Consider the following 25503-nt stretch of genomic DNA (forward strand, 5'->3'; position numbering starts at 1 on the left):
GAAAATATCAGAGTATTTACAATTTGTTATCAGACCTGTGGGCTGTACTGGAATACTGGAAACACAAAATGGATGCTTTCCGCCATCCGGTGGTCTTGTGACGCTACTACAAGGGACTGAACTCCAGAGGGTGAGACTCAAGGCTGAAGTTGGGAGTTTCTAAATCGTTGACTGCTTACTCCAGTTCCCTCTGTCTAATATAACATTTTTTGTAAAGATCTGAAACTAGGCCCTAATTTTATTTATTTTTTTTTTTTTACAATTGAGCACACACTTCTTAACATTTTTCTGTCTAAACTAAATATAAATTAAATTTATGAAATGAAATCAAACATTCTATTATTGATGGCCATTATCAAAGGCAAACTCAATGTAGACAGATAGGGCTGGCAGTAGCAGCGCCGCAGCAGCAGCGCTGGCGGTGTGGACACACACATGCATGCGAGCCGCAGCAGTTCGGCGAGGTAGCCGTCACGCGCAGGCGAGGTAAGCGGTGTAGACCAGGCGTAAGGCAGTGCAGTGTGGGGCCACATAGCTCAGCAGCTAAGAGTGGTTGTCTGGCAGCCGGACGGTTACCAGTTTGATCCCCGCCCTGGGCGTGTCGAAGGGTCCCTGAGCAAGACACCTAACCCCTAATTGCTCCCAACGAGCTAATTGGTACTTTTGCACGGCAGCCTTTCACCGTTGGTGTGTGAGTGTGTGTGTGAATGGGTGAATGAGAGGTGTCAATTGTAAAGCGCTTTGGATGAAAGCGCTATAGAAATGCAGTCCATTTACCAGAAGGCAGCTGTGATGAACACGATGCACCTAATAATCGTGTGCACCCCCAGCCTCTGGCAAAACAGTCACATGTTAACTCTCATGCTGATATTAATATATAATGTAAACATATGATATAATTAATATAATATATAATATTATTATATTTAATAATAAATTATTATAGATAATTATTATAGATATAAATACATTATTATAGGAAATTATTATATTTAATAATAGAGTATAAGGTTAGAGTTTAATATTTGTATTTAATTAATTCCTTAATTTATTATTTGTTTATTATTATTGTTATTGTTATTATTATTATTATTATTATTATTATTATTATTAATCCGCCATCAGACCCCTGTAGCTCATCCAGAATGCCGCAGCTCGTCTGGTCTACAACTTCCCCAGACATTCCCATGTCACCCCCCTGCTCACTGACCTCCACTGGCTGCTTCTTATGGCTCGCATAAAATTTAAGACTTCGGTGCTTGCATACCAGGATACATCCAGAGGATCATCAGACCCTACACACCAGCCAGACCTCTCCGTTCTGCCACCTCTGGACGCTTGGCACCTCCCCCTCTTCGTGTCTGTACTTCCCGTTCGCGTCTGCTGTCTGTCCTGGCCCCTCGCTGGTGGAATGACCTTCCCGTGGCGGTCAGAACAGCAGAGAATCTGATTACCTTCAAGCGCAGACTAAAGACTCATCTCTTCAGGCTGCACCTCTCCCCACCCCTCCCTAGCCTCTAGTTTAGCTCAATGTACCTAGTTAGGCTAATGCGATCATGTTAGTTTTGTATTTGGCAGGATTGTTTTGTCTGATTCTGATTAGGCAAATGTGATTTCAGTGCTAGTTTTGTACTTGGCAGGATTGTTTGTTTGTTTGCTGAACAGGTTACCCTACAGGGTTGGAGTCCTGCATTTCAGTTTGAGTACGCTGTGCCTGTGTTTGAAATGCACCGTGTGCATTTCAGTTTGAGTACGCTGTGTCTGTGTGGGAAATGCACCGTGTGCATTTCAGATTGAGTACGCTGTGTCTGTGTGGGAAATGCACTGTGTGCATTTCAGTTTGAGTACGCTGTGTCTGTGTGGGAAATGCACTGTGTGCATTTCAGATTGAGTACGCTGTGTCTGTGTGGGAAATGCACCGTGTGCATTTCAGTTTGAGTACGCTGTGTCTGTGTGGGAAATGCACCGTGTGCATTTCAGATTGAGTACGCTGTGTCTGTGTGGGAAATGCACCGTGTGCATTTCAGTTTGAGTACGCTGTGTCTGTGTTGGAAATGCAGCTCAGTGATTGCGCCCTGTGTGTACAGCAGGCCCCTGTTAAAGGCAGTGTGGAGATGAAGGGGGTGCAGAGGGTGGAGTTGGGGACCCTGCTGCAGGTCACCCAGGCCTTGGAGGCGGTGGTGGGCCCGTGCTTCGGTCCGTCCGGGGGCCAGGTCCTCTTCACCCGCGACTCTGGAGAGGTCCTCATCACCAGGGATGGCCGGAGGATCCTTACCTCCCTTCGGCTTGACCATCCCGTTGCCAGGTAACAGGCCCCCGAATCTGTTCTCCCTCTTACTGAAATACAGCACAGCCAACAACCTGGGTCACCACTACGTCTTACTGCAGTATGGACAGTTTGATGTTGGGGATGTGACGTTTGCACTATAAATGAGAAACGAAAGTATACAAGTGGAAAAAGCTGTTTGAGAAGGAGCATTGGGGAGCCGTAACCGGGAAACAGGCCCTGCCTCTTCAGGTGTCCTAATAGAGGCAGGCAGCGTGCTACCAGCAGGGGGCGCGTTTGAGTTCATACTGCACCACTGCCTCCTGCGGCCTGCCGGCTGGTGGCGGGGGCCGTACTGAGCATGCCCAGGCGGCTGTACCCCGGCCCACGCTTCCTGGATGCCCAGTCACACTTCCTCAGGGCCTCTGGGGCCGCCCCCAGCTGGAGGGTTCGGGGCTGGAGTCCCTGGCCTGTAAATACCAGCTCCTCCTCTCCGTCCTGCACACTGCGTCAAGCCTGCTGTCCGTGGACCTCATCCTTCACACCCACATCCGCAGCCAGGCCCAACACAGCCAGGAGGAGGAAGAGGAGGCAGAAGAGTATAAATGTTCTGTCAATCCTGTTTTTCATTATGCACAAATTTGAATGGCTGTATGTATTTATACAAGTTCCAGGTCCTCCCATGTGATAGTATATTCCTACCTTAAGTATGTGTGAAATTGGGGTGGCAGGTATGCCATCCTGCAAAGTTACGTGTTGGTGGGGTGGCATGCCCTATACATATACAGCACCGAGAGTTTGGCACTTTTCAGGGTTTCCGTACAGAAATAACCACAATGACCACAGACTCAACCCTTAAAAACATTCATTTCTGACCTGTACCTTCTGACCTCACACATCCACAAAATAAAGCCCCAAACTTAGTGGATTCTGCGTTTTCTTCTTCTTGCCTGATTACATCATCACATGCACCAGAATAGGTTGCCTCATTGTACATACATACAGGTGCATACGTTTAAAAGACCAAAAATTTGCAGCCCCAACATCTGTTTTCCTCGTAGCTCACTGGGTAGCACGTTTGCCAATGGAACATTATGGACGAGTGACAGACCCAGGTTCAAATCCCCCCTCAGACTCAAGCAAACCTCTAACTCATTAAACTGGCTTGCTAGCTAACTAAAAAGCAAACATTTAAGCTATTGCTTTTGCATCGGTTATGTCTTTGCGGGAAACATATTTCTGAAATCCAAATAAAATACACCCACTTTAGACAGTTCCGCTTTCTGCATTTTCACGGAGTTTAATGTTAGCTACCTTGTTAACGAGACGACAGACCGAGTGTATTATGTTAGTGGAGATACAGACGCCTCTGAAATGAAATACAATCTGTGTTGCAATTCGGTATAGAAACTGGCGCAAGATAATGACTTTACTCACACCAGGTATATCGATTTTCTTTAAGTCAGAATGGTTCACATTCACTGTTGTGCCTGTACTGATAACTGCTTTTTTAACTACTGTAGCTGCCCACATGTCTAAATTAATGTTATCTAGCCCTATAGATCCTATGCCAATATACAAACATTAGTAGGTCTGTTGTGTACAATAGCCCATTAAAAAACACTTCAGTCTAAAAAATATGACCTACACCATTTGAACTAATGACCTGCTGACAGTTCTTTGTATGTGTGAGTAACTTGCTGGTTGAGGAACTGTGCTTGCATCCTAAAGGTTTCAGGTTCGATTTCCAGGTAGGACACGGCTGTTATACCGTAAGCAGAATAATTCACCTGAATTGCTTCAATATGTAGACAGCTGTATAAATTGATACTATGTAAAAATACCAAATATAGTGTGAAATTGCTCTAAATAATGGCGTGTGGTAAAAATGGTTGTAATATCTGGAGTATTTTAAAAGGGTTCTGTAGTTACAATTGTTGTCACTGATTATTTTTCCTCCCTGACAGTGAATTTTACCCAGTTATTTTCTGCCCCATCCCACATCTTCATAGAAGTGCAAGAGAGAGTGTATGTGTGTGTGGGTTCGTGCGTGTGTGTGGGCAGATCTGTGTGTGTGTGCGCAGATGCGCACCTGGACTACACCTCTCTGCCCCTGTAATGGACATTTTGTGACTACCCTGTACCGACCCTTTATTCATTACATTACATTACATTACAGGCATTTAGCAGACGCTCTTATCCAGAGCGACTTACACAACTTTTTACATGGCCTATTCCAGGCCATCATCACCGCTGTGCCTCCTATTTATACTATGTATAATCATCACTGAGGCCACTGGTTAGGCAGTATTTATATTACCTATATTCTTATTTTATTATTATTTTGAAGAAAATACCCCCCTTTTTAAACATGTTATACACATAGCTCATTGAGCTCATTGCTTGCTTATTTATAGAGCCTTCTTTGTTCACTTTTATCAAGTGTAAAAATAATTCTGGAAGGCAGTATATATAAAAAATGTACACCCTTATCATTTTTAATCCATCAAAATCTACATCTTTTTTCAGGTTGGTAAATTCCATGATCACTAAAATTAAATCACCAAACAGAATTTCTGAAAGAAGTGTGCCCTTTTTGTTGAAGCTAAGGACGAATGTGGATTGATTACAGACCAAAGTCTTCAAATCTAACATGAGCCGCGATCTCATTATCAACAGGCTTTTGGGAGGACTGCCAGAAACGAGCCTCTAATTAGGGAAATAAAAACATAAGCCTGGAGTTGCCAAACAGCATTTGGTACCTACTGAGTGTTACGGTCAGATAAGACCAAAATTCAGGTTTTGACCACGCAGTATCGCATTTGGGTTAGAAGGATCTGTAAGAATTCTACATGGCGACATGCCCTACGATTCAATTAAACACATCGCCAGATTTACGGCATATGAAAGGACTCAATATATAATTTGTAATTATTTCGCTTTTATATTTATCTGACACGTTTATTCTGTGTTGCCCTACCAGTTAGCCTATCTTCAACACAATAGGATGCTTGCAAACAATAAGGGTTATAACCTAAATTTATTGTCGCGTTTAATGTCCACAAAAACCAACAGAGCCTGCGTGAAAAACTAGAGAAAATGTCCTATTAGATTGTTCTAATGCTTTTTTAAATTTAACACAGATTCTGACGAATTTTCGTTTCACTCATCTTACTTTTTTAAGTGAAAAGAGTGGTCAATATTTTAATTGAAAGGTGTAGCTAATTGTCTAATTACTCGGTCTGATTTTAGAATTGAAGGGTTTGCAGAGTATACGCCCAATCTCATAAAAAACACGTTTTCAACGTACAAAAATGCCAAGTTACTCAAAAGTATTGATATCAAAATGACGCCAAGTTACGGTACTACAAACAATATAGGCTATCTTGCCTCACCGAAATTTAATAACATGTATTCCAAAGCAATGCTACCCAGTATTTCCTCAATTCTTTAAAGTCACTTGGCCCTGTGTGTATATAAGTGTGCAGTACATGGACAGGCCAAACATATGTGTGGATGGCTTTCTCACAGTCATGATTGATTGAAAAGGCATCTATATGTCCAATTTGTATTGGTATGTATGTATTTTGGTGGCCAGCCTTTCTGTTGTGTGAATGATTGTATGTTTCTTGGTATAAATGTCTGTTCGTAAATGTGAATGTAACATGCTGCGAGAGAAATGTCCCCATGGGGATAAAGAAGTTCTCTATGTATGTATGTACAATATGTATTTTACATGTATTTATTGTATGTTGCAAATATACAATCACTTGTACATTTAGTCAAATTCAGTTCAGAAGCAAGTGTAAACATATGTTTTCTGGAGAAATATGCTTCCTGTAGTGACTGACCAGCAGTTTTCTACATGAATTTCCATGTGTTCAATGAGGCAATACGAAATATTTGACACTTTGATCTGACACAACGTTTGCATGACATTGTAATATGGTAAGGTTACAAAACACAGGGCCAAGTGACTTTAAAGAATTGAGGAAATACTGGGTAGCATTGCTTTGGAATACATGTTATTAAATTTCGGTGAGGCAAGATAGCCTATATTGTTTGTAGTACCGTAACTTAGCGTCATTTTGATATCAATACTTTTGAGTAACTTGGCATTTTTGTACGTTGAAAACGTGTTTTTTATGAGATTTTAATTTACAGCTATAGTGGAGTGAATCAGCTGCCGCAAACACTGGTGTTGGTAACGGGTAAGGGAAATGTCGTTTTGGCTTTAAATTGCTATGGTTTGAATGGCCTTATGCATGTGTAGCCTATAGGTAACGTTTACCTTTTGTTTTTAAAATTCATTAACGGGTTTGTCCATTCAGTTAGGCCTATAGGCCTGAATGTATAGTCACACGAATGCGTCCAACTTTGCCATTTTCAGGAAGCTGCAGCAGTCCTGTGTTCTCTGTCTGTTGGGTTCTAAACGTCAGCGCCTCCGCGAAGAGGTATTAAATTCAGATTATCAGAACCTTCGGTTCATAACTTCTCAGCACATTTACTTAACCTATGCACCTCGTTGTTTGTACGGTGACATTGTTCTCAATCCTTACCAGACCAGATACCAAGATATGGCTGGACAGCAATGAACTTACACCCATAGGAAGTAAAGGCAAAATGGTGTCGTTGATGGTAACGACACTGGATGTACACATATTACGCGCGGACTATGAAGGAATCTCCCATGTGTGGAACTTTTCAGTTGTTTCCAGTAAGTCTGGAATTCAGTTGTTCACACGTTTCTGACTTTGACGTTGGTTATTCGGGGGGGATGTAGATGGATCCAAGGATCCAATGCTGTACATGCTTTTCTCATCAGATTCCATCAATGTGAGCAGTGCGCACAGAACTGCGTATCTCCCCTCCAGCAGAAGTGGGGTGAGTGTTACTGATGTTTCAATCTAGCTGATGGTTATTGTCATGGTCAATAATAGAAACTGCTAGACATATGTTTTCCAAAATATGGCCCATTGCCTCGGTCTTCTGACAGATTGATGGCTGTCTTAAATTATGCTGCAGGCCACTTAATTTGAACAACTACTTCTGTAAAGATGGGAACTGGACTTGTAACCTAAAGGTTACTGGTTCAATTCCCAGGTAGGGTGCTGCTGTTATACTCTTGAGCAAGGTGCTTGATGTGAATATATATATATATATAGTATTCAGCTGAAAAAATGGATACAATGTATAAATAGTTCTAGTCGTGTAAGTTGCTCCGTATAAGAGCATCTGCTAAATTCTAGTGATGCAACTTATGTAAATATGCATTCAAAAAGCTGCTGCTGTTATCGTGACAGTCAAATTGTGCTGAAAAATGTATGCTGATTTTTAAAAGCATTTTGCTGTGAATAAATATGCTGTAGAGCAGTGCTGCTCAAACTTGGCCCTCAGGACCCTCTGTATGCTGGTTTTTGTTCCAACCTAAATTGCTCCGTAATGTGCTCTAAAGACCAATATGTCTCAATATATCAATCAACGTTCAGACGGGTGAGAAATTAAACTGAAACACCTGAATGGAGTGAGTGAGTGGAGAAATTTAACAAATGCAGATGTTTCCATACAGGTGTACTGCATGATACAATTAAGCAATTAACATCCTATCATGCTCTGTGGCATGTATAAAAAATCTGAGTAGGCCCAGCTGACCCTGATTTTGGGTCATGATGGCAAGAGGAAAGGATCTAAGTGACTTTGAAAGAGGGTTCATTATTGGGCCATGGATGGCATGAGCTTCAGTCACAATGACTGTCCAGCTGGTTAGTGTTTCAATAGAGAAAGTGACTAAAGTGACATCTGCATTTAGATCTGTGGGAAAGACCACAGTAAATAGGGTCAGAAATTGTGGTCGAAAGCGGCCATTCCATGGCTGTGATGCTCATGCATCAGTGCAGTATGTGAGGAAAAACAGAAGAGCAGCTCTTCCTCAGGTGACTGAGAATGTCAATGCAGGATGTGATCAGACTGTGTCAGCAAGAACAGTCTGTTGGCAATTACATAGAGACAGATATTGTAGTAGGGTTGCTGTGCTGTGATCTGTGATGGTCAGATGAGTCATCCTTCACCATATTCTCCACATGTGATTTAGATTTATATATTTTTTATTGAGCTTGCAAAGGTCAATAGATACATATTCACAATACAATTGTGCAGTTTCCTTTGTTTTCCTAATCAAAGCAAGGTCAGTGTTTTTTGTGAAGCTTACTCCAAGGGTCCATGTTGCTTGTGCCAAGAAGACAAATGAGGCGATTTTGGGATATGAATGTCTAAACATAGTGCTATAATGTCAATTACAGAATTCCAAAATGTTGACACCAGATTACAGGACCAAAACATAAGTTGCCTTTTTGTTTTTTGCAACGCCAGCAAAGAAAGGACATTGCAGTACTCATTTTATGAAAGAAAAAAAAAAGTTTTTTTCTTATATCCATCTCTAAATCCTTTTCCCATTTACATCTCATAACATCTGTGCTTGTAAACAAGCATTCTAACAGGGATTTATATACTTTAGAAATACATCTAGAAATTTTAACATCCTTATTGATGAGACATTCTATTTTGGATGGTTTGGGTTCTTTGAGTGCCTTGACTTGTCTGTGTCATATGACAAATTTGGAAAAACCTGAATAAATGAGTGGAAGGTAGATTGTATTAATTGCAACTGATTAAAAGAGATAAATAGACCATTATCAAAAAGATTTGTTATTTCCCTTATCTCCTTGTCGTACCACGGCTTGAATGTGTCATCATTAAAACAGGGTGAGAAATTGGGGTTTCTCCATATGGGAGTATAGGGGGAGAGGCGTTCACTGTAACCCATAAGTTTATGGGAGCTCTTCCATATTTGTAAACTATTAACGATAGTAGGGTTCTTGGTAATTTTTTTAACCTCCTGTAAACCAATATAGGGCAGGTATTTCAACTCGTATGGAAGAATGCCACGGGACTCCACTCTTGCCCATGCACTTAATGAGCTGGAAAACCATTGCTTGACCTGGGTAAGTTGAGCTGAGAGAAAGTAGAGTTTGAGGTTTGGCAAGTTTAGACCACCAGCATTATATGGGAGCTGTAATAAGTTTTTAAACAAATAAAGGAATTTGAGTAAAGCAGACATTTTAATAATGTTAGTTCTACCCATAAAAGAGATAGGAAGTTCATTCTTTTCAGATTGCTTGTACCTTCATCAATTTTTGGGGGATAGTTAAGTTGATAAACATCTTCTGTATTACTGGGAATGTATGTGCCCAAGTACTTCATATAGTCTGGAGACCATTTAAAATTGAACTTGCCTTTTAAAGAATCAGAATTAAATTTGGAAATTGGCATGATCTCGATCTTGGACCAGTTGATTTTGTAACCAGATAGATCGCCAAACTGGTCAAGTATTGTAAAAAGTGTTGGAATTGAATGTAAGGGGTCTTGTAAGTAAAGTAAAATGTCATCTGCGTACAGAGAAATAACATGACTTTCACCTCCAATCTTAATACCTTGTATATGGTCATGTGATCTTATTATCGCGGCCAGGAGCTCAATAGCAAGAGCAAATAATAATGGAGAGAATGGACTGCCTTGTTATATTCTCCACAAGTGGGTGAGTGCATGTGTGGGGTATGCCAAGAGAACAGTACAGGCCTGTATGCATGACCCCTACAATGAGGGCGTCCAGTGGCTCGGTTATGCTGTGGGGCGCAATTTCATGGTATGGTCTGGGTCCACTTGTCCCCTAAGAGGGAATGATCACTGCAAATCAATACAAAGTTATTTTGAGCGATCACCTTTATCCTATGATGAAACATTTATATCCTGATGCGAGTGGTCTCTTCCAGGATGACAGTGTCCCCATCCACCGAGCTCGTGGGGTCACTGAACGGTTTGATGAGTATGAAAATGATGTGAATCGTATGGTATGGCCTTTGCAGTCACCAGATCTCAGCTGGTGATTGTGGGACTTTATTTTGACACAGGGGAAACCAGAATGTTTAGCACTGTGGACCCTCTCATGGTTTGTGCTTTTGAATTGGAGCCATTTCAAATTTCTCCGCTCAAGATGTTTGAATAAACATGGAAACTATTGAAAAGTAAAACTGAAAAGTTTAGTGCTGTCGTCACTTTCCTCGAGTGCCTGTTCTCCATTTTGCAGTCTAACGGAAGCGAGTTGATAATGTGGTTAATCGGACCCCTAAATTCTCCATTAGAATGGCTAATTGGGAATCTTCAATTTCTCTTTCACAACAGGAAGCTCTCAAGACATTCCAGCCAAATGAAGTGTTTCCCTGTGAAAACGACACTCATTATCTCTACCAAAAGGAGGACTTTATCATTGCACTTGGTATGCCTATCTCTTTACACTTATGGACATCAACAGAAACTGAACTTGACCAGATAAGGTTTTCAAAGATCTGAAAATTTTAACATATTCCAAATTGTTTGCATTGCAACAGCATTTAAATCTAACATTCTTTTTTTATTCACCTTTCTGCCAGTATGTTCCTCTGTTTTAGTACAATTAAAATTTAGCAGAATTTTACTGCCATTTCCAAGAGATTTAAATGGTGAAATGATGCCCCCATATAAGGAAATTGAGGGTGTTCACTTGGTAGAGTCATAAAGCTCCTTCACGAGCGTACAAGTTTAGGGATATTTGTGATTTATAAATATAATCTGCATGTGTGATTTAAAAAAAAAAAAAAAAAAAAAAAAAACTTTATTCATTTCTAAGCAAATTGTACAAAATGTGCAAATGGTTGTACAATATAATTAAATCCACGCAGACTCTATGCATCAGGCCCCAGAACTTCTTTTTCCTTTGAATATGTAATTTACCAGAATATTTCTATTTTTACTAAGAATATAATTTCAGGGTATTAAATTAATTTCTGTGCCAAATACATGGGGCTTTTTGCACATAACTTCAAAGCTTAGAATCAGTTTGTTAAATGGTCCACATCAGTGTATAAAGCAGTTTCATTGGATAACTACATACATACTGATAATTACATTTTTTCCATATGGATAATTGAAATGATCACTATACAAATTATGAAAGTTTCTTTTTATTTATTTACAAGTTTAACAGTTATTGGAATGTGTATATCTTTTGTTTGAATTCAGTTTAACAGGTGTTATACTGTATCAGAAAACCAATATTGCTATGATAAATACTAATGAATTTGACGTTAATTCAACATTTAACTTAAAAGCTTAGATTCAGGTTGCTGTTTAGATGTGTAATAGATGGAGTGATAGGTTCCATTAGGTCATAATTAAATATGACCTAATGAAACCTACTACTGTAGGTATATTGATAATTATTAGGTGTTGGTGTGGGCAGTTTTTCTGTGTAAAGTTGAAGTAACTGTAAATTTGGCTTTAATCCGTGACTTTATGTGTATCACTCTGCATATTAAATATAATATCAGAATGCTTTTGTATATTTGATGAATAATTTGTTTGCTGTGTATGACGCCTGAAAAATGAACATTGCCTCATTTCAGGTTTCCAGAATTCTAGCATAATCTTTTTATGGCTTAATAGATTAGATGTTGGCTTACTGTTCTTCATTAACAGTAGCTCGTCTATGGAAACTGGTGTCTTTGAAGGCTCCATCAGCAGTGCAGCTTGGCATAAATGACCTCCTGGGTTACAATGCCAGTTTCTCAAGCACACCCTGCCATCCCCAGGCCACACCCACCGCTTTCCACTGAGGGCGGAGTCTCGGGGTGCCTCCACGCTATTGGTCTCCTGGCAAGGGAGCCCCCGTGTCCCCCCCGACCCCCTGCACAGAGTGGCGCTGTACCGGCCGGACCTGGACGGCCTGGCGGTCCTGTGCAACGAGACCACGCGCAGGTGGCACTACCGATTCGCTGGCCTGGACGGCTGCCGGAGCTACGTGGCGTGTGTGGAGATGGCGCTCGGCCCCGCGGTCCTGTGCCTCACTGCGCTGACCGGTAAGAGTGCGTCTGCCCCCCCCCCCCCTCCCCACAGTCCTGTGACTCATGGTCACTGCGTTCACCAGTAAGAGTGCATCATTTATGCCATTATGGATTAAAAATACACTGTCAAACACTGTTTTCTGAAAAATTGTCTAAACAGGTTTGGGATATGCATCATCGAACACTGGCAGCAGGTTGAACTGGGAATCGAAAAGACCTTTTCACCGTAATTTAAAAAAATTTGTGTGAATGCAGCCTAAAGCCGCGTTTCCACCGCAGGAACTATACCCCGGAACTAGGAACCTTTTGAGGAACTCAGTGCGTTTCCACCGCAGGAACTAGGGTCTAAATTTAGGCTTTGTTTTACCCCCCAAAACGTTCCTGCTCAGGGGGTAGTACTTTCCGAAAGTACAGGAACCTTTTGGGTGGAGCTTGCAGCGCTGAACATTTCTGATTGGTCGAGTACTCGTAGCATTTGTGTTGTATTTATTTTCCGCCATTACCCGCCATGTTTGAAAATATGCAGCGGCAAACCAATTTATTTTCATAATAACTTCAAATCAAACTTGTATGTTATGCGGCGCAGTAGCCTACTTTTGGTTATAGCCTGTCAACGTCTTGGAATTATAACGTGTGCTCTTCTGTTCTTTTCTTGCTTTAGTATTCCTTTTATAAAATGCTAAGCATTCGTGCTGGGACAGCATATTACGTAGGCTACCAAAACATTCAAACGGATTAATTCGGTTGCTGAATATTTTCTTCCGGATTTTCTTTGTTAGCCCGTTGTAATTGACTCAAAACGTTTGATACAGTTATGTGAGGTATGCGGTAGTTCTGCATAATTAACATTGGTGATACAGTACAAGCAAACTGGAAATCACCTTCCGCACTTTTTATCCGGGTAAAATAACAGGTTAATTCTAGTAATCTTCCCTTTAGCTTTTTCAGACTGCCGTAATTTTACTCAATTTTACTGCCATTTTTCAATTCCACGAAAAGACCAGGAAGATTATGGACTCATTTATGGTGCATGGTTCGCATCTGGAGGGCACACTTCGCTGCTCGGCTAGCAGTAACTTCGAAGGAAAGCAAACGGTGGCTGTACCACTACTAATTTACATTTTCACGCAAGTCCGAGTTTTCGTTCTATTCTTGTCATTTTGCGATTAGCCATATGGAATTGACGACGAGAAAGTAATAAAACAGCAAATTGTTTACAACGTGTGCATGTTTTCTGCTGTTAATGAATGTGTTTGAGAAGATATATGAAAATCAATAAATACAAAAGTAACCATATATAGTCATTGTTGGTAACCCGTTGTATATAAGTGGAATAAACCCCTCCGGGCTGTCCCGGTTATTAGAAAATAATGTAGGCTACTTCGGTGGTAGTATGGGGTTACAGAAGAAATCATATGACAGATGGACCGACGACAAAGTCAGTGGGCTAATTTGCCTAATTTTCGCGGTACTTTAGACCCCGGTGGAAACGCAGACAACCATTGGCTCCAGGAACCTTTTAGTTCCTGGTAAAGTAGTTCCGGGGACTGAAAGTTCCGGGTAATTTTGGTGGAAACGCGGCTTAAGTCTGACTGAATGACTAAAACTTTTTTAGGACTGTTTACTGGAGTTTGGCTTGTCTTCACACCCCCACTGCGTGACAATAGCCAGGTGCTGATACGGAATGCGGATGTGCGAATGTGTCGGTCTCTCCTCTGGCAGGCTATTTAGCAACTGAACCCTCACACCAAACATTATCAGTGGAATAAACTATATTCACACTGTAGGATACAGTGCTATTGAGGATAAATTGAAAATAAGTTTGCACAAGCCAGTATATTTGACCAAAAAAGGATTTTAATGGCATTGAAACAGCAACAACCACAGACAGCGGGATGAAATTTGCTCCAATGAAATTACAAAGGGCTACAAACAGCAGCTCAGACGCACGTCAGAGGAGAGGGCGAGACATTCGCACCTGACCGTCACCAAAACCTGCATTTTAAAATCATTGCACACTTTGACCTCTGTCAGTAAAAACCGTTGAATAATTAATACCTATTTTTATTCAGCCTGTCATGGTGTCAGGTTTCACGTTCCCCTCGCTTGCTTGTAGCTGGTGACTCTCATCTGAGCACGTCTTTGCTGGTCTCTCTCAAAGATGCCTCAAAAGAAAAAAATTTTCCCCACGTGAAAATGTTTTCATTTCATTTCAATAATTCAGTCATTTCAATAATTGTCCATTTCCCTATTTCGTAAATGAGGAACTAGAATCTGACAGGAGAGACACCACTACGTGCAATTTGCCAATTTAAAACTATTCATTTTGCATTAAACTAACGCAAAAGCCTACTATACAGACTAATCTGGTGTGTGCTTATAATAAATGCATGTGATAAATGCTGCTTCTTTTCCATGAATCATTCGGTATAGGATTGAATTGCGCGTATACGATCCTTAAATGACGACTGTTGCAGCAGTGAACAAAAATATAATTACCGTGTTATATTTATGCCTTACGTTTATACCGACTCTCCCCTACATCCTAAGTGACACTAATGTGTATGACGTTAGACTGTGTTCAAAACCCTGACATTTTGTTCACTTAATTCTCCCTGCTAAATAGCCATTGTTATTAGTATCTTGTGCTTTCTACATTATGTGCATTATGGGCAGCACTGTTATCCATAGCCACTTCCGAGTACTGTACATTTGCACAGTAGATTCATATGAGCACCAGCAGATTCAGATGTGCACCAGCAGGTATATGTGAGCACCAGTAGATTCATGTAAGAAACCCCTCAGATACTCCAAACGGCATGTGGAGGTCACCATCTGTAAGAAACCCGTCCGCAAACCAAACAGTGGAAGTATCGGAGTGGTGAAGGAACGTGTGTAGTCTTGCTGGAATGGGATTAATTTCATCTTGATTATCTGACTCCAAAATAGTGTTTTCACCTTTCCTCTGGTGCTAACAGTAATGCAGTGTTAAGTTCCCTGTGTGAATGCCCAGATCCTGACGTGCCCAGGAACTTCAGGGTGACCGCTTGGGACAGCAACAGCGTGACCGTGGGATGGGACTGCCCCCCGAGCGACCCCGCCTCGGGCCTCACCGCCTTCCTGCTCACGGTCTTCCACGTGGACGGCTCTGGCCACGTCCTGGAGGAGAGGAGCTTCAGACACACGCTGGGCAGCCCGGTGTTCACCGTGGGCAGCTTGCCTCCCTGTAGCAGGGTGCAGCTGGGGCTTCAGGTGGTGTGCCAGTCTGTGGGCCAGTCTACGGGCCAGTCTGTGGGCCAGTCCCGCCTCAGCAGGATGGTCCTCAGCGATGGAAACTCTGGTATAGCTACAGAGCGCCTGTGTCTGGTACCCACACCATATGACCAAAAGTATCTGGACACCCCTTGTTCTGGGACTGTTCTTCATGGTTTGGGCTAGGCCCAGTGACGGCAAATCTTAATGCTACAGCATACAATCACATTCTGGATGATTCTATGCTTTCCCAACGGTTTGAGAATGGTGTGGATGAACTTGACTGGCCTGCACAGAAACCTGACTGCAAGTCCATCCAACACCTTTGGGATTGGAAAGCCAACTGTGAGCCAGACCTAATGGCCCAATCAGTGCAAATCCCTGCAGCAGTGCTCCGATATCTTGAATAGGGCCTTCCCAGAAGAGTGGAAGTTGTTATAGCAACAAAGGGTGGGCCAACTCCATATTAACATAAATTATTTTGGATAAAATGTTGAATGTCAGGTGTCCACATACTTTTGGCCATGTATTGGTTGTGTGGTGTACAGTACAGTTCAGGCCAAAAGTATTAGGCCATCTGTGGGTTTAAAAAATAATAATTTTTAGAAAAAAACTTTAGGTACGGCGGAATTCAGTTAATTTATGGACATTTATTGAATAACAAACCAAAGTATAGACATTTTCAATTTCTACCTACAATAACACAACAATGAGTTTTACTTAAAACAACTTAAAACACAACTTTTCTCAAAATAACCTCCTTTGGCTTTAATTACAGTTAAAGAAATTATTGGAGGTCTATCTAATCTTTTTGGAGGCAGAGGAGTAAAATTGTTAAATTGACTGAAATCTCATTGATGCGTTTTTTTTAAACCACAGGTAGCCTAATACCATTTGGCTTGTAGTGTAAGTGAATTTGGCACTAAAGTTATAAGAAATATGGCAAAGGAGGAGCAAGTTAGGCTTAGATTTGCAGAGCCAAGTAAATATGCTGTATATACTGTATGTATATATGTATGTGTGTATATATATATATATATATATATATATATATATATATATATATATATATATATATATATATATATATATGCCTTTTACCAAACTTTCTTGGTCCAGTATTGATGGTGCTTGGCCCACTGGAGTCTTTTCTTGTTAATAGTGTGCAGCAAGGGCTTTTTTGCAGATACACAACATTTTAGGCCAGCAGATCATAGCCACTGTTTCACTGGAAAAACTGGTGTCTCTCTTGTTGCATTGAGCCTTTCCTGTAGTTGTGGTGCAGTTTTACTTTGCTATTAACTTTGACAGTTTATTTTGCTATTTCTTGGTCTTCTGGTAAAATAGCTGTCCATCAGCTGGACCCTGCCCTGCATGTACTGAAAACTGCACCTGGAAATCTTAAGCTTCTTTGCAATTTCTTACTGGGAATAACCTTTTTGCCACAATATGTTTACTTGGCCTGCACATCTAAGCCTAACTCCTCCTCCATTGCCTGCCAGTGAGATGAGCAGGAAACCACGTCAGGGCAGGATTCACAATGCCCACCCAGTCTGTAAGGCGGTCAATTAAGCCATAGCAACCATATCAAAGACAGCACTGAGATCCATAAAACCAGTACTGAGCAAGCACTGTTATCTGCGTTTAAATGGAAATTGTTAGTTACTTTGTGAAGAGCCGTTTTGGTATTATCCATTGCATGAAAGTCAGTTGGAATTTTGTAAATAGATTATTAGTAATTATAAAAGTCAATAACTGCTTTGACAACACCTTTTCAAATACCTTCTAAAGAAATGGAAACTTTGAGATTGGCCTGTAATTGTTTAGGACAGTGGAATCTAGATTAGGTTTCTTCAAAAGAGGCTGAACAATGGACCTCTGATATTAACAGAATTTGGAACTCCGATATTAATAATCTTATTGACAAAGAAAGGCAAACTTTTCACACAACAGATGATTTCAGATTGCATTTTGATTACGGATTGACAATGCTATCGATGGTATTGAAAAGGACTCTTGGGTTGTGGCTATTTTCAGATATCAGATTGGAGAATTACTTTGGTCTCGATTCTTACCTGTAGTATTAAAATTTTAGCATAAGATCCTTCAAAAGACTGTAATGAACTTGACGCTCAGCCTTTCTACAATCCCTTTTTAAGGGGTGTATATAATTATTGATCCAGGAGGTATTCCTAGAGTAAGATTTAGGGCTATTTTCTGGAATCAGTGTTGGATGGGCGCAGTCAACGGTGTGACATGGTGTACCGGGTGCGGCTTGTGACTGTTGGTATTTTCAGGACCAGAGACGAGCAGTGCACAGTGTAAAGTGCATAACACACCTGCCAACACAGCGGGTTATACTGAATATACTATCAGTGGGTGTGGTGCAGCTACATTATTGGCCAGTTTTAATTTCCTATTAAACCTGTAGCTGGCTAGCTTAAATGATCTATGCTACAACTGATAAATTATGACAACAGTATCACGTTTTATTAAACAAAATTAAACCGAAGAAGATCATACAATACCAGTGATCCCCGTTCACTAAAGTAAAATCTCTCTGTGTTGCTCCCGTGAAAGAAAGAAAGATAACACACAAGTCCATCATTCACAACAATGGCAGCCTTAACTGAACTGTCGGGATTGGAGTGGTGGTTTGCAACATATTTTAAATACACACTTTTTGATGATTCATCTCCTAATTCCAATCAGCATAGGTTTGACTTACTCACGGACATTGCTAGCAGGAAGCAAGCCTATCTCCACACGGCAAGGCTGTCACAAATGCCTATAGAATATATACATTATATATCTACCTATAGAATGCTTAAATGTCCGGTCCAGAGACTGGGTAACCCGGCATGGGAAGCTGCAGATACCACAGCACATTCAGCACTTACTGAGTAAATAATGCCGGAGCGAACAGTTTAAATAAAAGCCTATACACTACAATCCCGAAGTCTTAATATGCTTTTAAAAACTGCAGTTAGATGTATGGTGAGTCCATTGATGCATTCTTTATCTGGGGTGCTAGTAACGAAATGTCTTTAGTTCTGGATTGTCACTGTATTGCGGGAGGTGTCCTGCTCGTGTTTTGTTAAGTGTGTCCCTGGCTTGACTGGACGATGGATGTGCTGATTGGGGTGTAGGTCTCTCCTATTTTGACGTGATGGGTATTCTACATGTACGGGGTGATGCGGCTTTGGCTTTGCCTGATGAAGAGTTGTTTATTTTGTCCCTAGCAGATCTGAACCTCAGTTGGGGGAGGGTCTGTGCAGCTCTTCTGGGTGTACCACCGGGCTGGCTGTTCTGGCGTGACGGGCCTGCTTTGTGGGTGAGAGGGTCTTGCCTGTCTTTTGGGGAAAAGGGGTCGGCTGTGTTGGAGGATTGACTGTTTGGGGAGGGTCCTTGCTGTTGTGGGAGGGGCTGGTTTGGGAGAGGCCTTGCTGTTTGGGAGGGGTCGGGCTGTGTTGGGGAGAGGCCTGGCTAAAATGAGGGTAGACGTCTTTAGAAAGGATACATCAACCAGTGAAGGTGTAAAGGTCTGTCATCTGAATCCAGTGATTTGACAGGTGATAATGGAGATCTGATGGGCATCTGAATCCAGTGATTTGACAGGTGATAATTATGGTCCAGCTGACTTCCTCTGCTTTACCAGTTCAGAGGTGCAAATGACAGATAGTGGTGTGACAGACAGCCACACCACATCAGTAGTTGAAGGGTGTGGAAAACCTACACTTGTGGGTGAATGCACTTCTGTGGTGGGCTTAATTATCTATTGATCAAACACTTGTCGACTCTTATTGGAGAGAGATGTCAAATTGTCAGTCCTACAAACAGAAGAATTGTCTATTTCAAACTCATTAATGCTTGTCTCAAATATTTTTGGAATTTGGCGCAATGTATGTTTAAATAAATAATGTAAAATGTTTATTGCTCATGAACTGTTCTAGATGAAAACTGAACATTTTGTTGAACTTGCACTTTTTCTCCATTTCTCCAAATTTTGTTGTTGGTAAACTGCAGGTTGGAAAAATATTTTGGTCTTTCCACATGCCCTTTGTCTTCGGTGAGGCATGTCAAATCTCCACCCCACACCGTTCTGCGCCCTTTAGCAACCAACTCCAAGCTTGCGTTAGGCTAGGATAAGCCCAAAGTCATTTAGAAAGGAGCTCTGGTGAAGTGTTGGAGGCCCTGATGAATGTTTGCTGGTTTGCTCTGTCCACAGGCCCTGGTGAAGTGTTGGATCTCAGATTTAGGCAGAAGGACCGATAACCCTGTGGAGCGGCAGGTCTGGGGTGGGCGTGGCCTTCTTGTACCGCCTCTCTGAGAGGGCGGCCCGACGTCCGAAGGGGAGGCTGGCAGGCCCCCCTGCCTCTGCCGGGCCTGAGCGCTTCCCCGTATGACCTGGAGGTGGTGCCAGAGTGCGAGGGTGGCGGGTGGGCTCCAGCTGTGCTCTACTTCATCCCAGAGGAAGTCCCTGGCAGTGCCCCAACGATGCCCCTGGAGACATCCTGCTACCCAGAGTTGTTGACTCTGCAGACCAACAACAGATCGCCTCGGTCAGTGTTAAAGCAGGATGTTCTGACTTGGTCAGTGTTAAGCAGGCTGGTACTGACTCGGTCAGTGTTAAAGCAGGCTGGTACTGAGACCCCGGTCAGTCGTGTTAAGCAGGCTGGTACTGACACACCGCCTCTTTGTTTTGAAGTTGGCCTGAATTATCTTATTAAAGCTTGCGTATGTGGTTGCATACACAGGTGCAAAGATTTGACATTTATTCATAACCACGGACTCTGGTCAGGCCCACGAGGTCTGTGTCCTCAAGGCTGGTAACATGGGCTGGTTGCAGAAAGCTTTCATTCAGACACATTTTTACATCAGTTTTGTGCCCCTAACCCCCAACTGTAGGACTGCAGGTTCACCTCCCCAGCCATGAAATGTTCCTTTGTTGTGCCATGGACAATGCCGCCATCGCTGGAGGATCCGAGGGCAGAAGCTCGAGTCCTGCTGGAGGGCATTATTAAAAGCAAGGTGGGTCCTGTTCCCCGGGGCCTAGCAGCATTGCCGCTTATCCCACCGTTCTGTTTATAGCGTTTTGTAGTACATGTTTTCACAGCATTATTTTAGTTTGAACTTTTATCACCTTCAACAAAATTGAAAACATCACTTTTGATAATCACTGCTGGTGTTTTTACAAATCTCAGATTCAGATTTGATCAGGCTAAAGTTTGCCTAAAATCCTGAAATGGACGGGCCCTTGTGCACCCCGCTGTGGTTTTGCCAGCGAGACTATCCTCCTCTCACTTCTTCACTTGGGACAGGCCTCTGTTAGTCACCTGGGAACCTGCAGTCAGCCTGTGCCAACTGTGCACATGGACCAGCTTTACAATTTTCTTTTTGGTTTCCATTTCCTTTTTACCAGCTGCAGAACTTACTGAGTAAGTTCTGGCCAAAAGCGGAGGTGCAGCTGATCTCGTTTGAAGACAGCGAGAGGAAAACAAAACCAAGATCACTTTTGAAAGCTTTGATGTTTCCGCCAGGATGGGGTAGTGATCCTCCGCCCTGAGGAGCAGCTGCAGCATATTATCTCTCTCGGCCACGCCCACATCACCGTCACAGACGACAGCATCTACTGGGACGGTAGGTGCGAGACATGCTGGGGGATTTGTGTGTGATGGGTAGCTGACAGAGGAATATTGGCTGTTCTGTTCCCAGTGAAATAAAACCCTTGAGACTGTGTGTGTGTGTGTGTGTGTGTGTGTGTGTGTGCGCGTGTGGACTGGTGTTGGTCCAAAGGGGTGGTGGATTGCTAGTGCAGCCCCCCTGACTGCATAGCTGCATGCTGTCTGCTTGCTTGCTTCTCGCTCCCAGGCACTGCCGCTGACTAACTCACGAGTTTTGGAAAAGCAGAGTGCGTAAGTCTTTCCTTGTCAGTACATAGCCTCTCCATCACCCAGGTCTCTACTGTGCCTCCCGTCGTTGGTAACCGTGTGCTTTGCAGCCTCGGGCCAACAGCAGGGGTCTCGGGACTGCAGTGGATCCCAGAGGTAGGCGCACAGGCCCACTGCGTGTGGCCATCCTGACTGCCACGCTCCACTGACCCCAATGCCCAGTGGGTGCACTTGCACGTGCTATGGCTACGGGAGTAAACCCCTAATGATAAATCTGTGGAGAAAACCTGCATTAGGCCGGCACCAACAGACCGGTGTTTTGGCAGTCATCTGCAACTCCCCTCTACAGAAGGTCGTCATGAGCTCTTCATGCCACTGGAAAACATAGGGTGGATCCAAGACAGTGAGGGTAGAGACTGCGCACAACTACCTTCACTCTAATCTATTAATTGCGCAAGCCTGCTCCAAATACCCTACCCCATTCCCACCCCAACCCCCACCCCCTAAGTCCTGCGGCAATGGGGAAGGGCGGTGGATACAGGTCAGGATGTGACTGGGAGTATCTAGTCTAACCCTGCGCGCAGGCGGCATGGGAAAGATGGTCGCCGAGGTTCGGGATGGAACAGCGTGCCTCACCAGCAGCTCCTCATGTGACTGAGCAGCCCCGCCCTGCTCACCCTGAGAGGGAAGGGCTTAGAAAATGTGGCCTATAAAAGGCCTGTTCCTCTTCAACCCGGGCAGCTGCCGGGTCATCCCTCATCCGGTCGAAAATTAACAAAAAAAAAAAAAAACCCACATAAAAATCACAATTGCGACCTGGAATGACCAAACTCTCCTGGATGTACGTGATGATTCCTGTCGTCCCCGAAGAAGAACAGCGCTGGTTGCGCACTAGCTGAAGAGGTACAACATCGACATTGTGGCCCTCAGCGAAATCCGCTTCCATGGCGAGGACTCTATAACATATATGGGGTGACATAGCTCAGGAGGTAAGACCGATTGTCTGGCAGTCGGAGGGTTGCCGGTTCAAATCCCACCCTGGGCATGTCGAGTGTCCTTGTGTAGAGACACCTACCCCTAACTGCTCTGCGAATGAGAGGCATCAAGTGTAAAGCCTTTGGAAAACCCTATTAAAGCTCCATTTACCATAACGAGGGGGGGAGAAGGCTGCACTATCTTCTGGAAGGGGCTTCCGGAGGTTCTCGTCACCCCATAGTGTAGGTTTTGCTGTGAGGACAGCCTACTTCAGAAGATCCCAGAATCCCCAGTTGGCATCAGTGAAAGACTGATGACCTGGCGGATTCCCCTCACAAACAATCGTTATGCCACCATCATCATATGCCCCAACACTGATTGCTGACCCTGAGTGCAAGGAACTCTTCTACGCCTCCCTGCACTCCGCCATAAATAAAACGGCATCCACTGACAAGCTCATTCTCCTAGGCGATTTTAACACAAGAGTGGGCTCTGACAGTGGATTATGTGCTCGGACATCACGGTGTTGGCAAGCTTAATGACAACGGTCTTCGCCTCCTTACTCTCTGCTCTGAGCATCAACTGGTCATTACAAACACCTTGTTCCAACTCAAGAACAAATTCAAGACCTCCTGGCAACACCCCCGCTCTAAACACTGGCATCTCCTGGACTACATCATTGTCCGCCAAGCTGACAGGAAGGAGGTGCGAGTCACCAGGGCCATGCGTGGAGCCAACTGTTGGACAGACCATCGCTTGATCAGAGTCAAACTCAACCTGGAAATCCACCCTCACACCACCATGCAGGAAGGTCAACTGTGATGCACTGAAGTCCACGCACTAAATCAACCAGCTCAGGGAACAGATTGCAAACCAACTGTCTAGGATCCCCGAAACACCAGCAGATCCCAACATCAGCTCTACCTGGAGCACCCTACGTACTACTCTATGACCTCCCCTGCCTGCCCCCTGTCAACCATTTGGACCCCCCCCCCCCCCCCAGTTTCTCAGAGGTACACAAAGCCACTATGAGCCTCAGGAAACAAGAGCCTGGGCCTTGACGGAATCCCGGCATAAATACTAAAACATGGGGGATACCTCCTTACCCGTAGAATACACCAACTGATCACTGCCATCTGGTCATCTGAAGTCATCCTGCAAGATTGGAAGGATGCTAACATCATCACAATCTTTATGAACAAGGGTGACAAAGCAGACTGTGGTAACAGCAGAGCTATCTCCCTCCTATCAGTGGCCGGGAAGGTGCTAGCACGGATCATGCTACTCTGCCTAGCAACCCATGTAACTGAAGACATCTACCCGAATCCCAGCGTGGCTTTAGGCATGATCGAAGCACTGCGGACATGATTTTTTTTGCTAGACAGGTACAGGAAAAATTCAGAGAACACCGCAAAGACTTGTAACTAGCGTTCATTGATCTGTCCAAGGCCTTCAACACTGTAAACTGGGAATTGCTGTGGGAAGTACTTGGGAAGCTGGGGGTTCCACCAAAGTTCAGGAACATCGTATGGCAGCTCCATGATGGGATGCAAACCTGTGTGAGCATCGGTGGTCAGCAATCCCCAATCCCCTGTGGATGTGGGGGTCAAGCAAGGGTGTGCTCTAGCCCCAACTATTTTCAACATGTTCCTCTCCACCATCACCCTGCTGTCTCACAAATCCCTGGATCCCACAGATGGGGTACAGATACAGTACAGACTAGATGGAAATCTTTTTAATATCCGGCGACTTCAAGCCTTCACCAAAACCACCACCCAACACATCCTGGAGCTACAGTACGCTGATGACTGTGCTCTCCTCGCCCACTCACCAGAATCCCTACAGCGTGCATTAAATGTGGTTGCTTCCATATACAGCGCCATTAGTCTCCAGATCAACATCAGAAACGCAGATAGTCGGCAAGAGTCCATCCCCCAACCACATGCGCCTCCTTAACCCTTAATCTCCTCTTGCCTCGTCCTACATTTCCCACCTCGGTAGCTTCTTCCCCCCTCCTGCAACATCGACGACGACCCCAGTTCTTTTGGCTCCTCTGCTGCCTTCGGCAGGCTCAGTCCGGTCTTTCAGAACAGGAACCTAACCCCCCACCAAAGCGCTTTTACAAGGCAGTTTGCCTCTCCACCTGCTTTATGGTTCGGACCCTGGACCCCCTACCAGAGGCCCTACGAACTCTAGAGGCCTTCCACCCGCTGCCTCCAAAGGATCCTGGTGTGTCCTGGGAAGACAGGGTCCCTATGTGGCATCCATGCCCGGACTCATACACCCGCATTGCCTGTTCCTTCGCAAAAAAACTCTGTGTTGGGTCAGGCATGTATCCCATGCCTGCCCACCGGCACCTTCAGGAGCAGGCTACAGAGAGGAGAATGCACTGGTGTGCACAGAGGCATCAACGTGCTGCAGGGCCCCCCCTTTCCTGTGCCGTATACCCCCGCCCCTCATGTGGCAAGACTTGCGGATCACGCATTAGCCTGCACAGCCACATGGCTATGCACAGGCGTAATACACCCAATAAACCCCCAACAAATGAATTTGAAGCAACGTCATCATTGTCATCGATGGACTGCCGTAAGTGTGTGTGCACATGTTCGTGCATGCATGCTTGTGCGCATTCATGCATACATGCATTTGTGTGTGTGTTTGTGCATGTGTGTGTGTAAGTGTTGGTGGCAGTGCAGTATAACATTTTGCTCCAAGGCTGTTGGTTCAAGGTTGTAGAGTGTCTGTGAAATGCCTGAAATGTAAATGAGAGACAGATGGACAGATAGACAGACAGCTCATGCGATGCAACATTGTTGTAGGGCGGGCACGGTGGCATAGTGGTTAGCACTGTCGCCTCACAGCAAGTGGTTAGCGCTGTCGCCTCACAGCAGGAAGGTCGTGGGTTTGAATCTCGGGTTGGGGTCTTTCTGTGCGGAGTTTGCATGTTCTCCCCGTGTTCGCGTGGGTTTACTCCGGGTACTCCGGTTTCCTCCCACACTCAAAGACATGCATGTTAGGTGCGCTCCTGCAGGTGCCCTTGACCAAGGCCTCAGAACTGGAGTTGGTCCCCAGGCACAGCACAGAGAGGCAGCTGCCCACTGATCCTAGGTAACTAAGGATGGGTCAAATGCAGAGGAAAAATTACCCCATGGGGTTCAATAAAGTATATCATCATCTTCTATAT

At 43.8% G+C, this 25503-nt stretch overlaps 1 protein-coding gene and 2 long non-coding RNA genes across 3 annotated transcripts in view; 1 reads left to right on the forward strand and 2 right to left on the reverse strand.

Annotated features, from left to right (window-relative positions):
* Window positions 1-25503, reverse strand: part of LOC135245741 (uncharacterized) — a 165426-nt gene that overhangs the window by 9115 nt on the left and 130808 nt on the right. The gene's annotated exons all lie outside the window — the stretch shown is intronic.
* Window positions 6418-25503, forward strand: part of LOC135245725 (uncharacterized) — a 38769-nt gene continuing 19683 nt past the window's right edge. The window contains exons 1-8 of the mRNA XM_064319026.1: window positions 6418-6477; window positions 6657-6720; window positions 6829-6983; window positions 7092-7150; window positions 9178-9267; window positions 10505-10598; window positions 11950-12216; window positions 15215-15541. Coding sequence (XP_064175096.1) covers window positions 6890-6983; window positions 7092-7150; window positions 9178-9267; window positions 10505-10598; window positions 11950-12216; window positions 15215-15541 — 931 coding nt within the window. The 5' untranslated portion in view covers window positions 6418-6477; window positions 6657-6720; window positions 6829-6889. The remainder of the gene's footprint in view (window positions 6478-6656; window positions 6721-6828; window positions 6984-7091; window positions 7151-9177; window positions 9268-10504; window positions 10599-11949; window positions 12217-15214; window positions 15542-25503) is intronic.
* Window positions 16477-25503, reverse strand: part of LOC135245765 (uncharacterized) — a 21082-nt gene continuing 12055 nt past the window's right edge. Inside the window, exon 2 of the long non-coding RNA XR_010327388.1 lies at window positions 16477-16755. This is a non-coding gene — a long non-coding RNA (uncharacterized LOC135245765). The remainder of the gene's footprint in view (window positions 16756-25503) is intronic.

The sequence above is a fragment of the Anguilla rostrata genome, chromosome 19 (genome assembly GCF_018555375.3).
Source record: "Anguilla rostrata isolate EN2019 chromosome 19, ASM1855537v3, whole genome shotgun sequence".
Taxonomy (NCBI): Eukaryota; Metazoa; Chordata; class Actinopteri; order Anguilliformes; family Anguillidae; genus Anguilla; species Anguilla rostrata.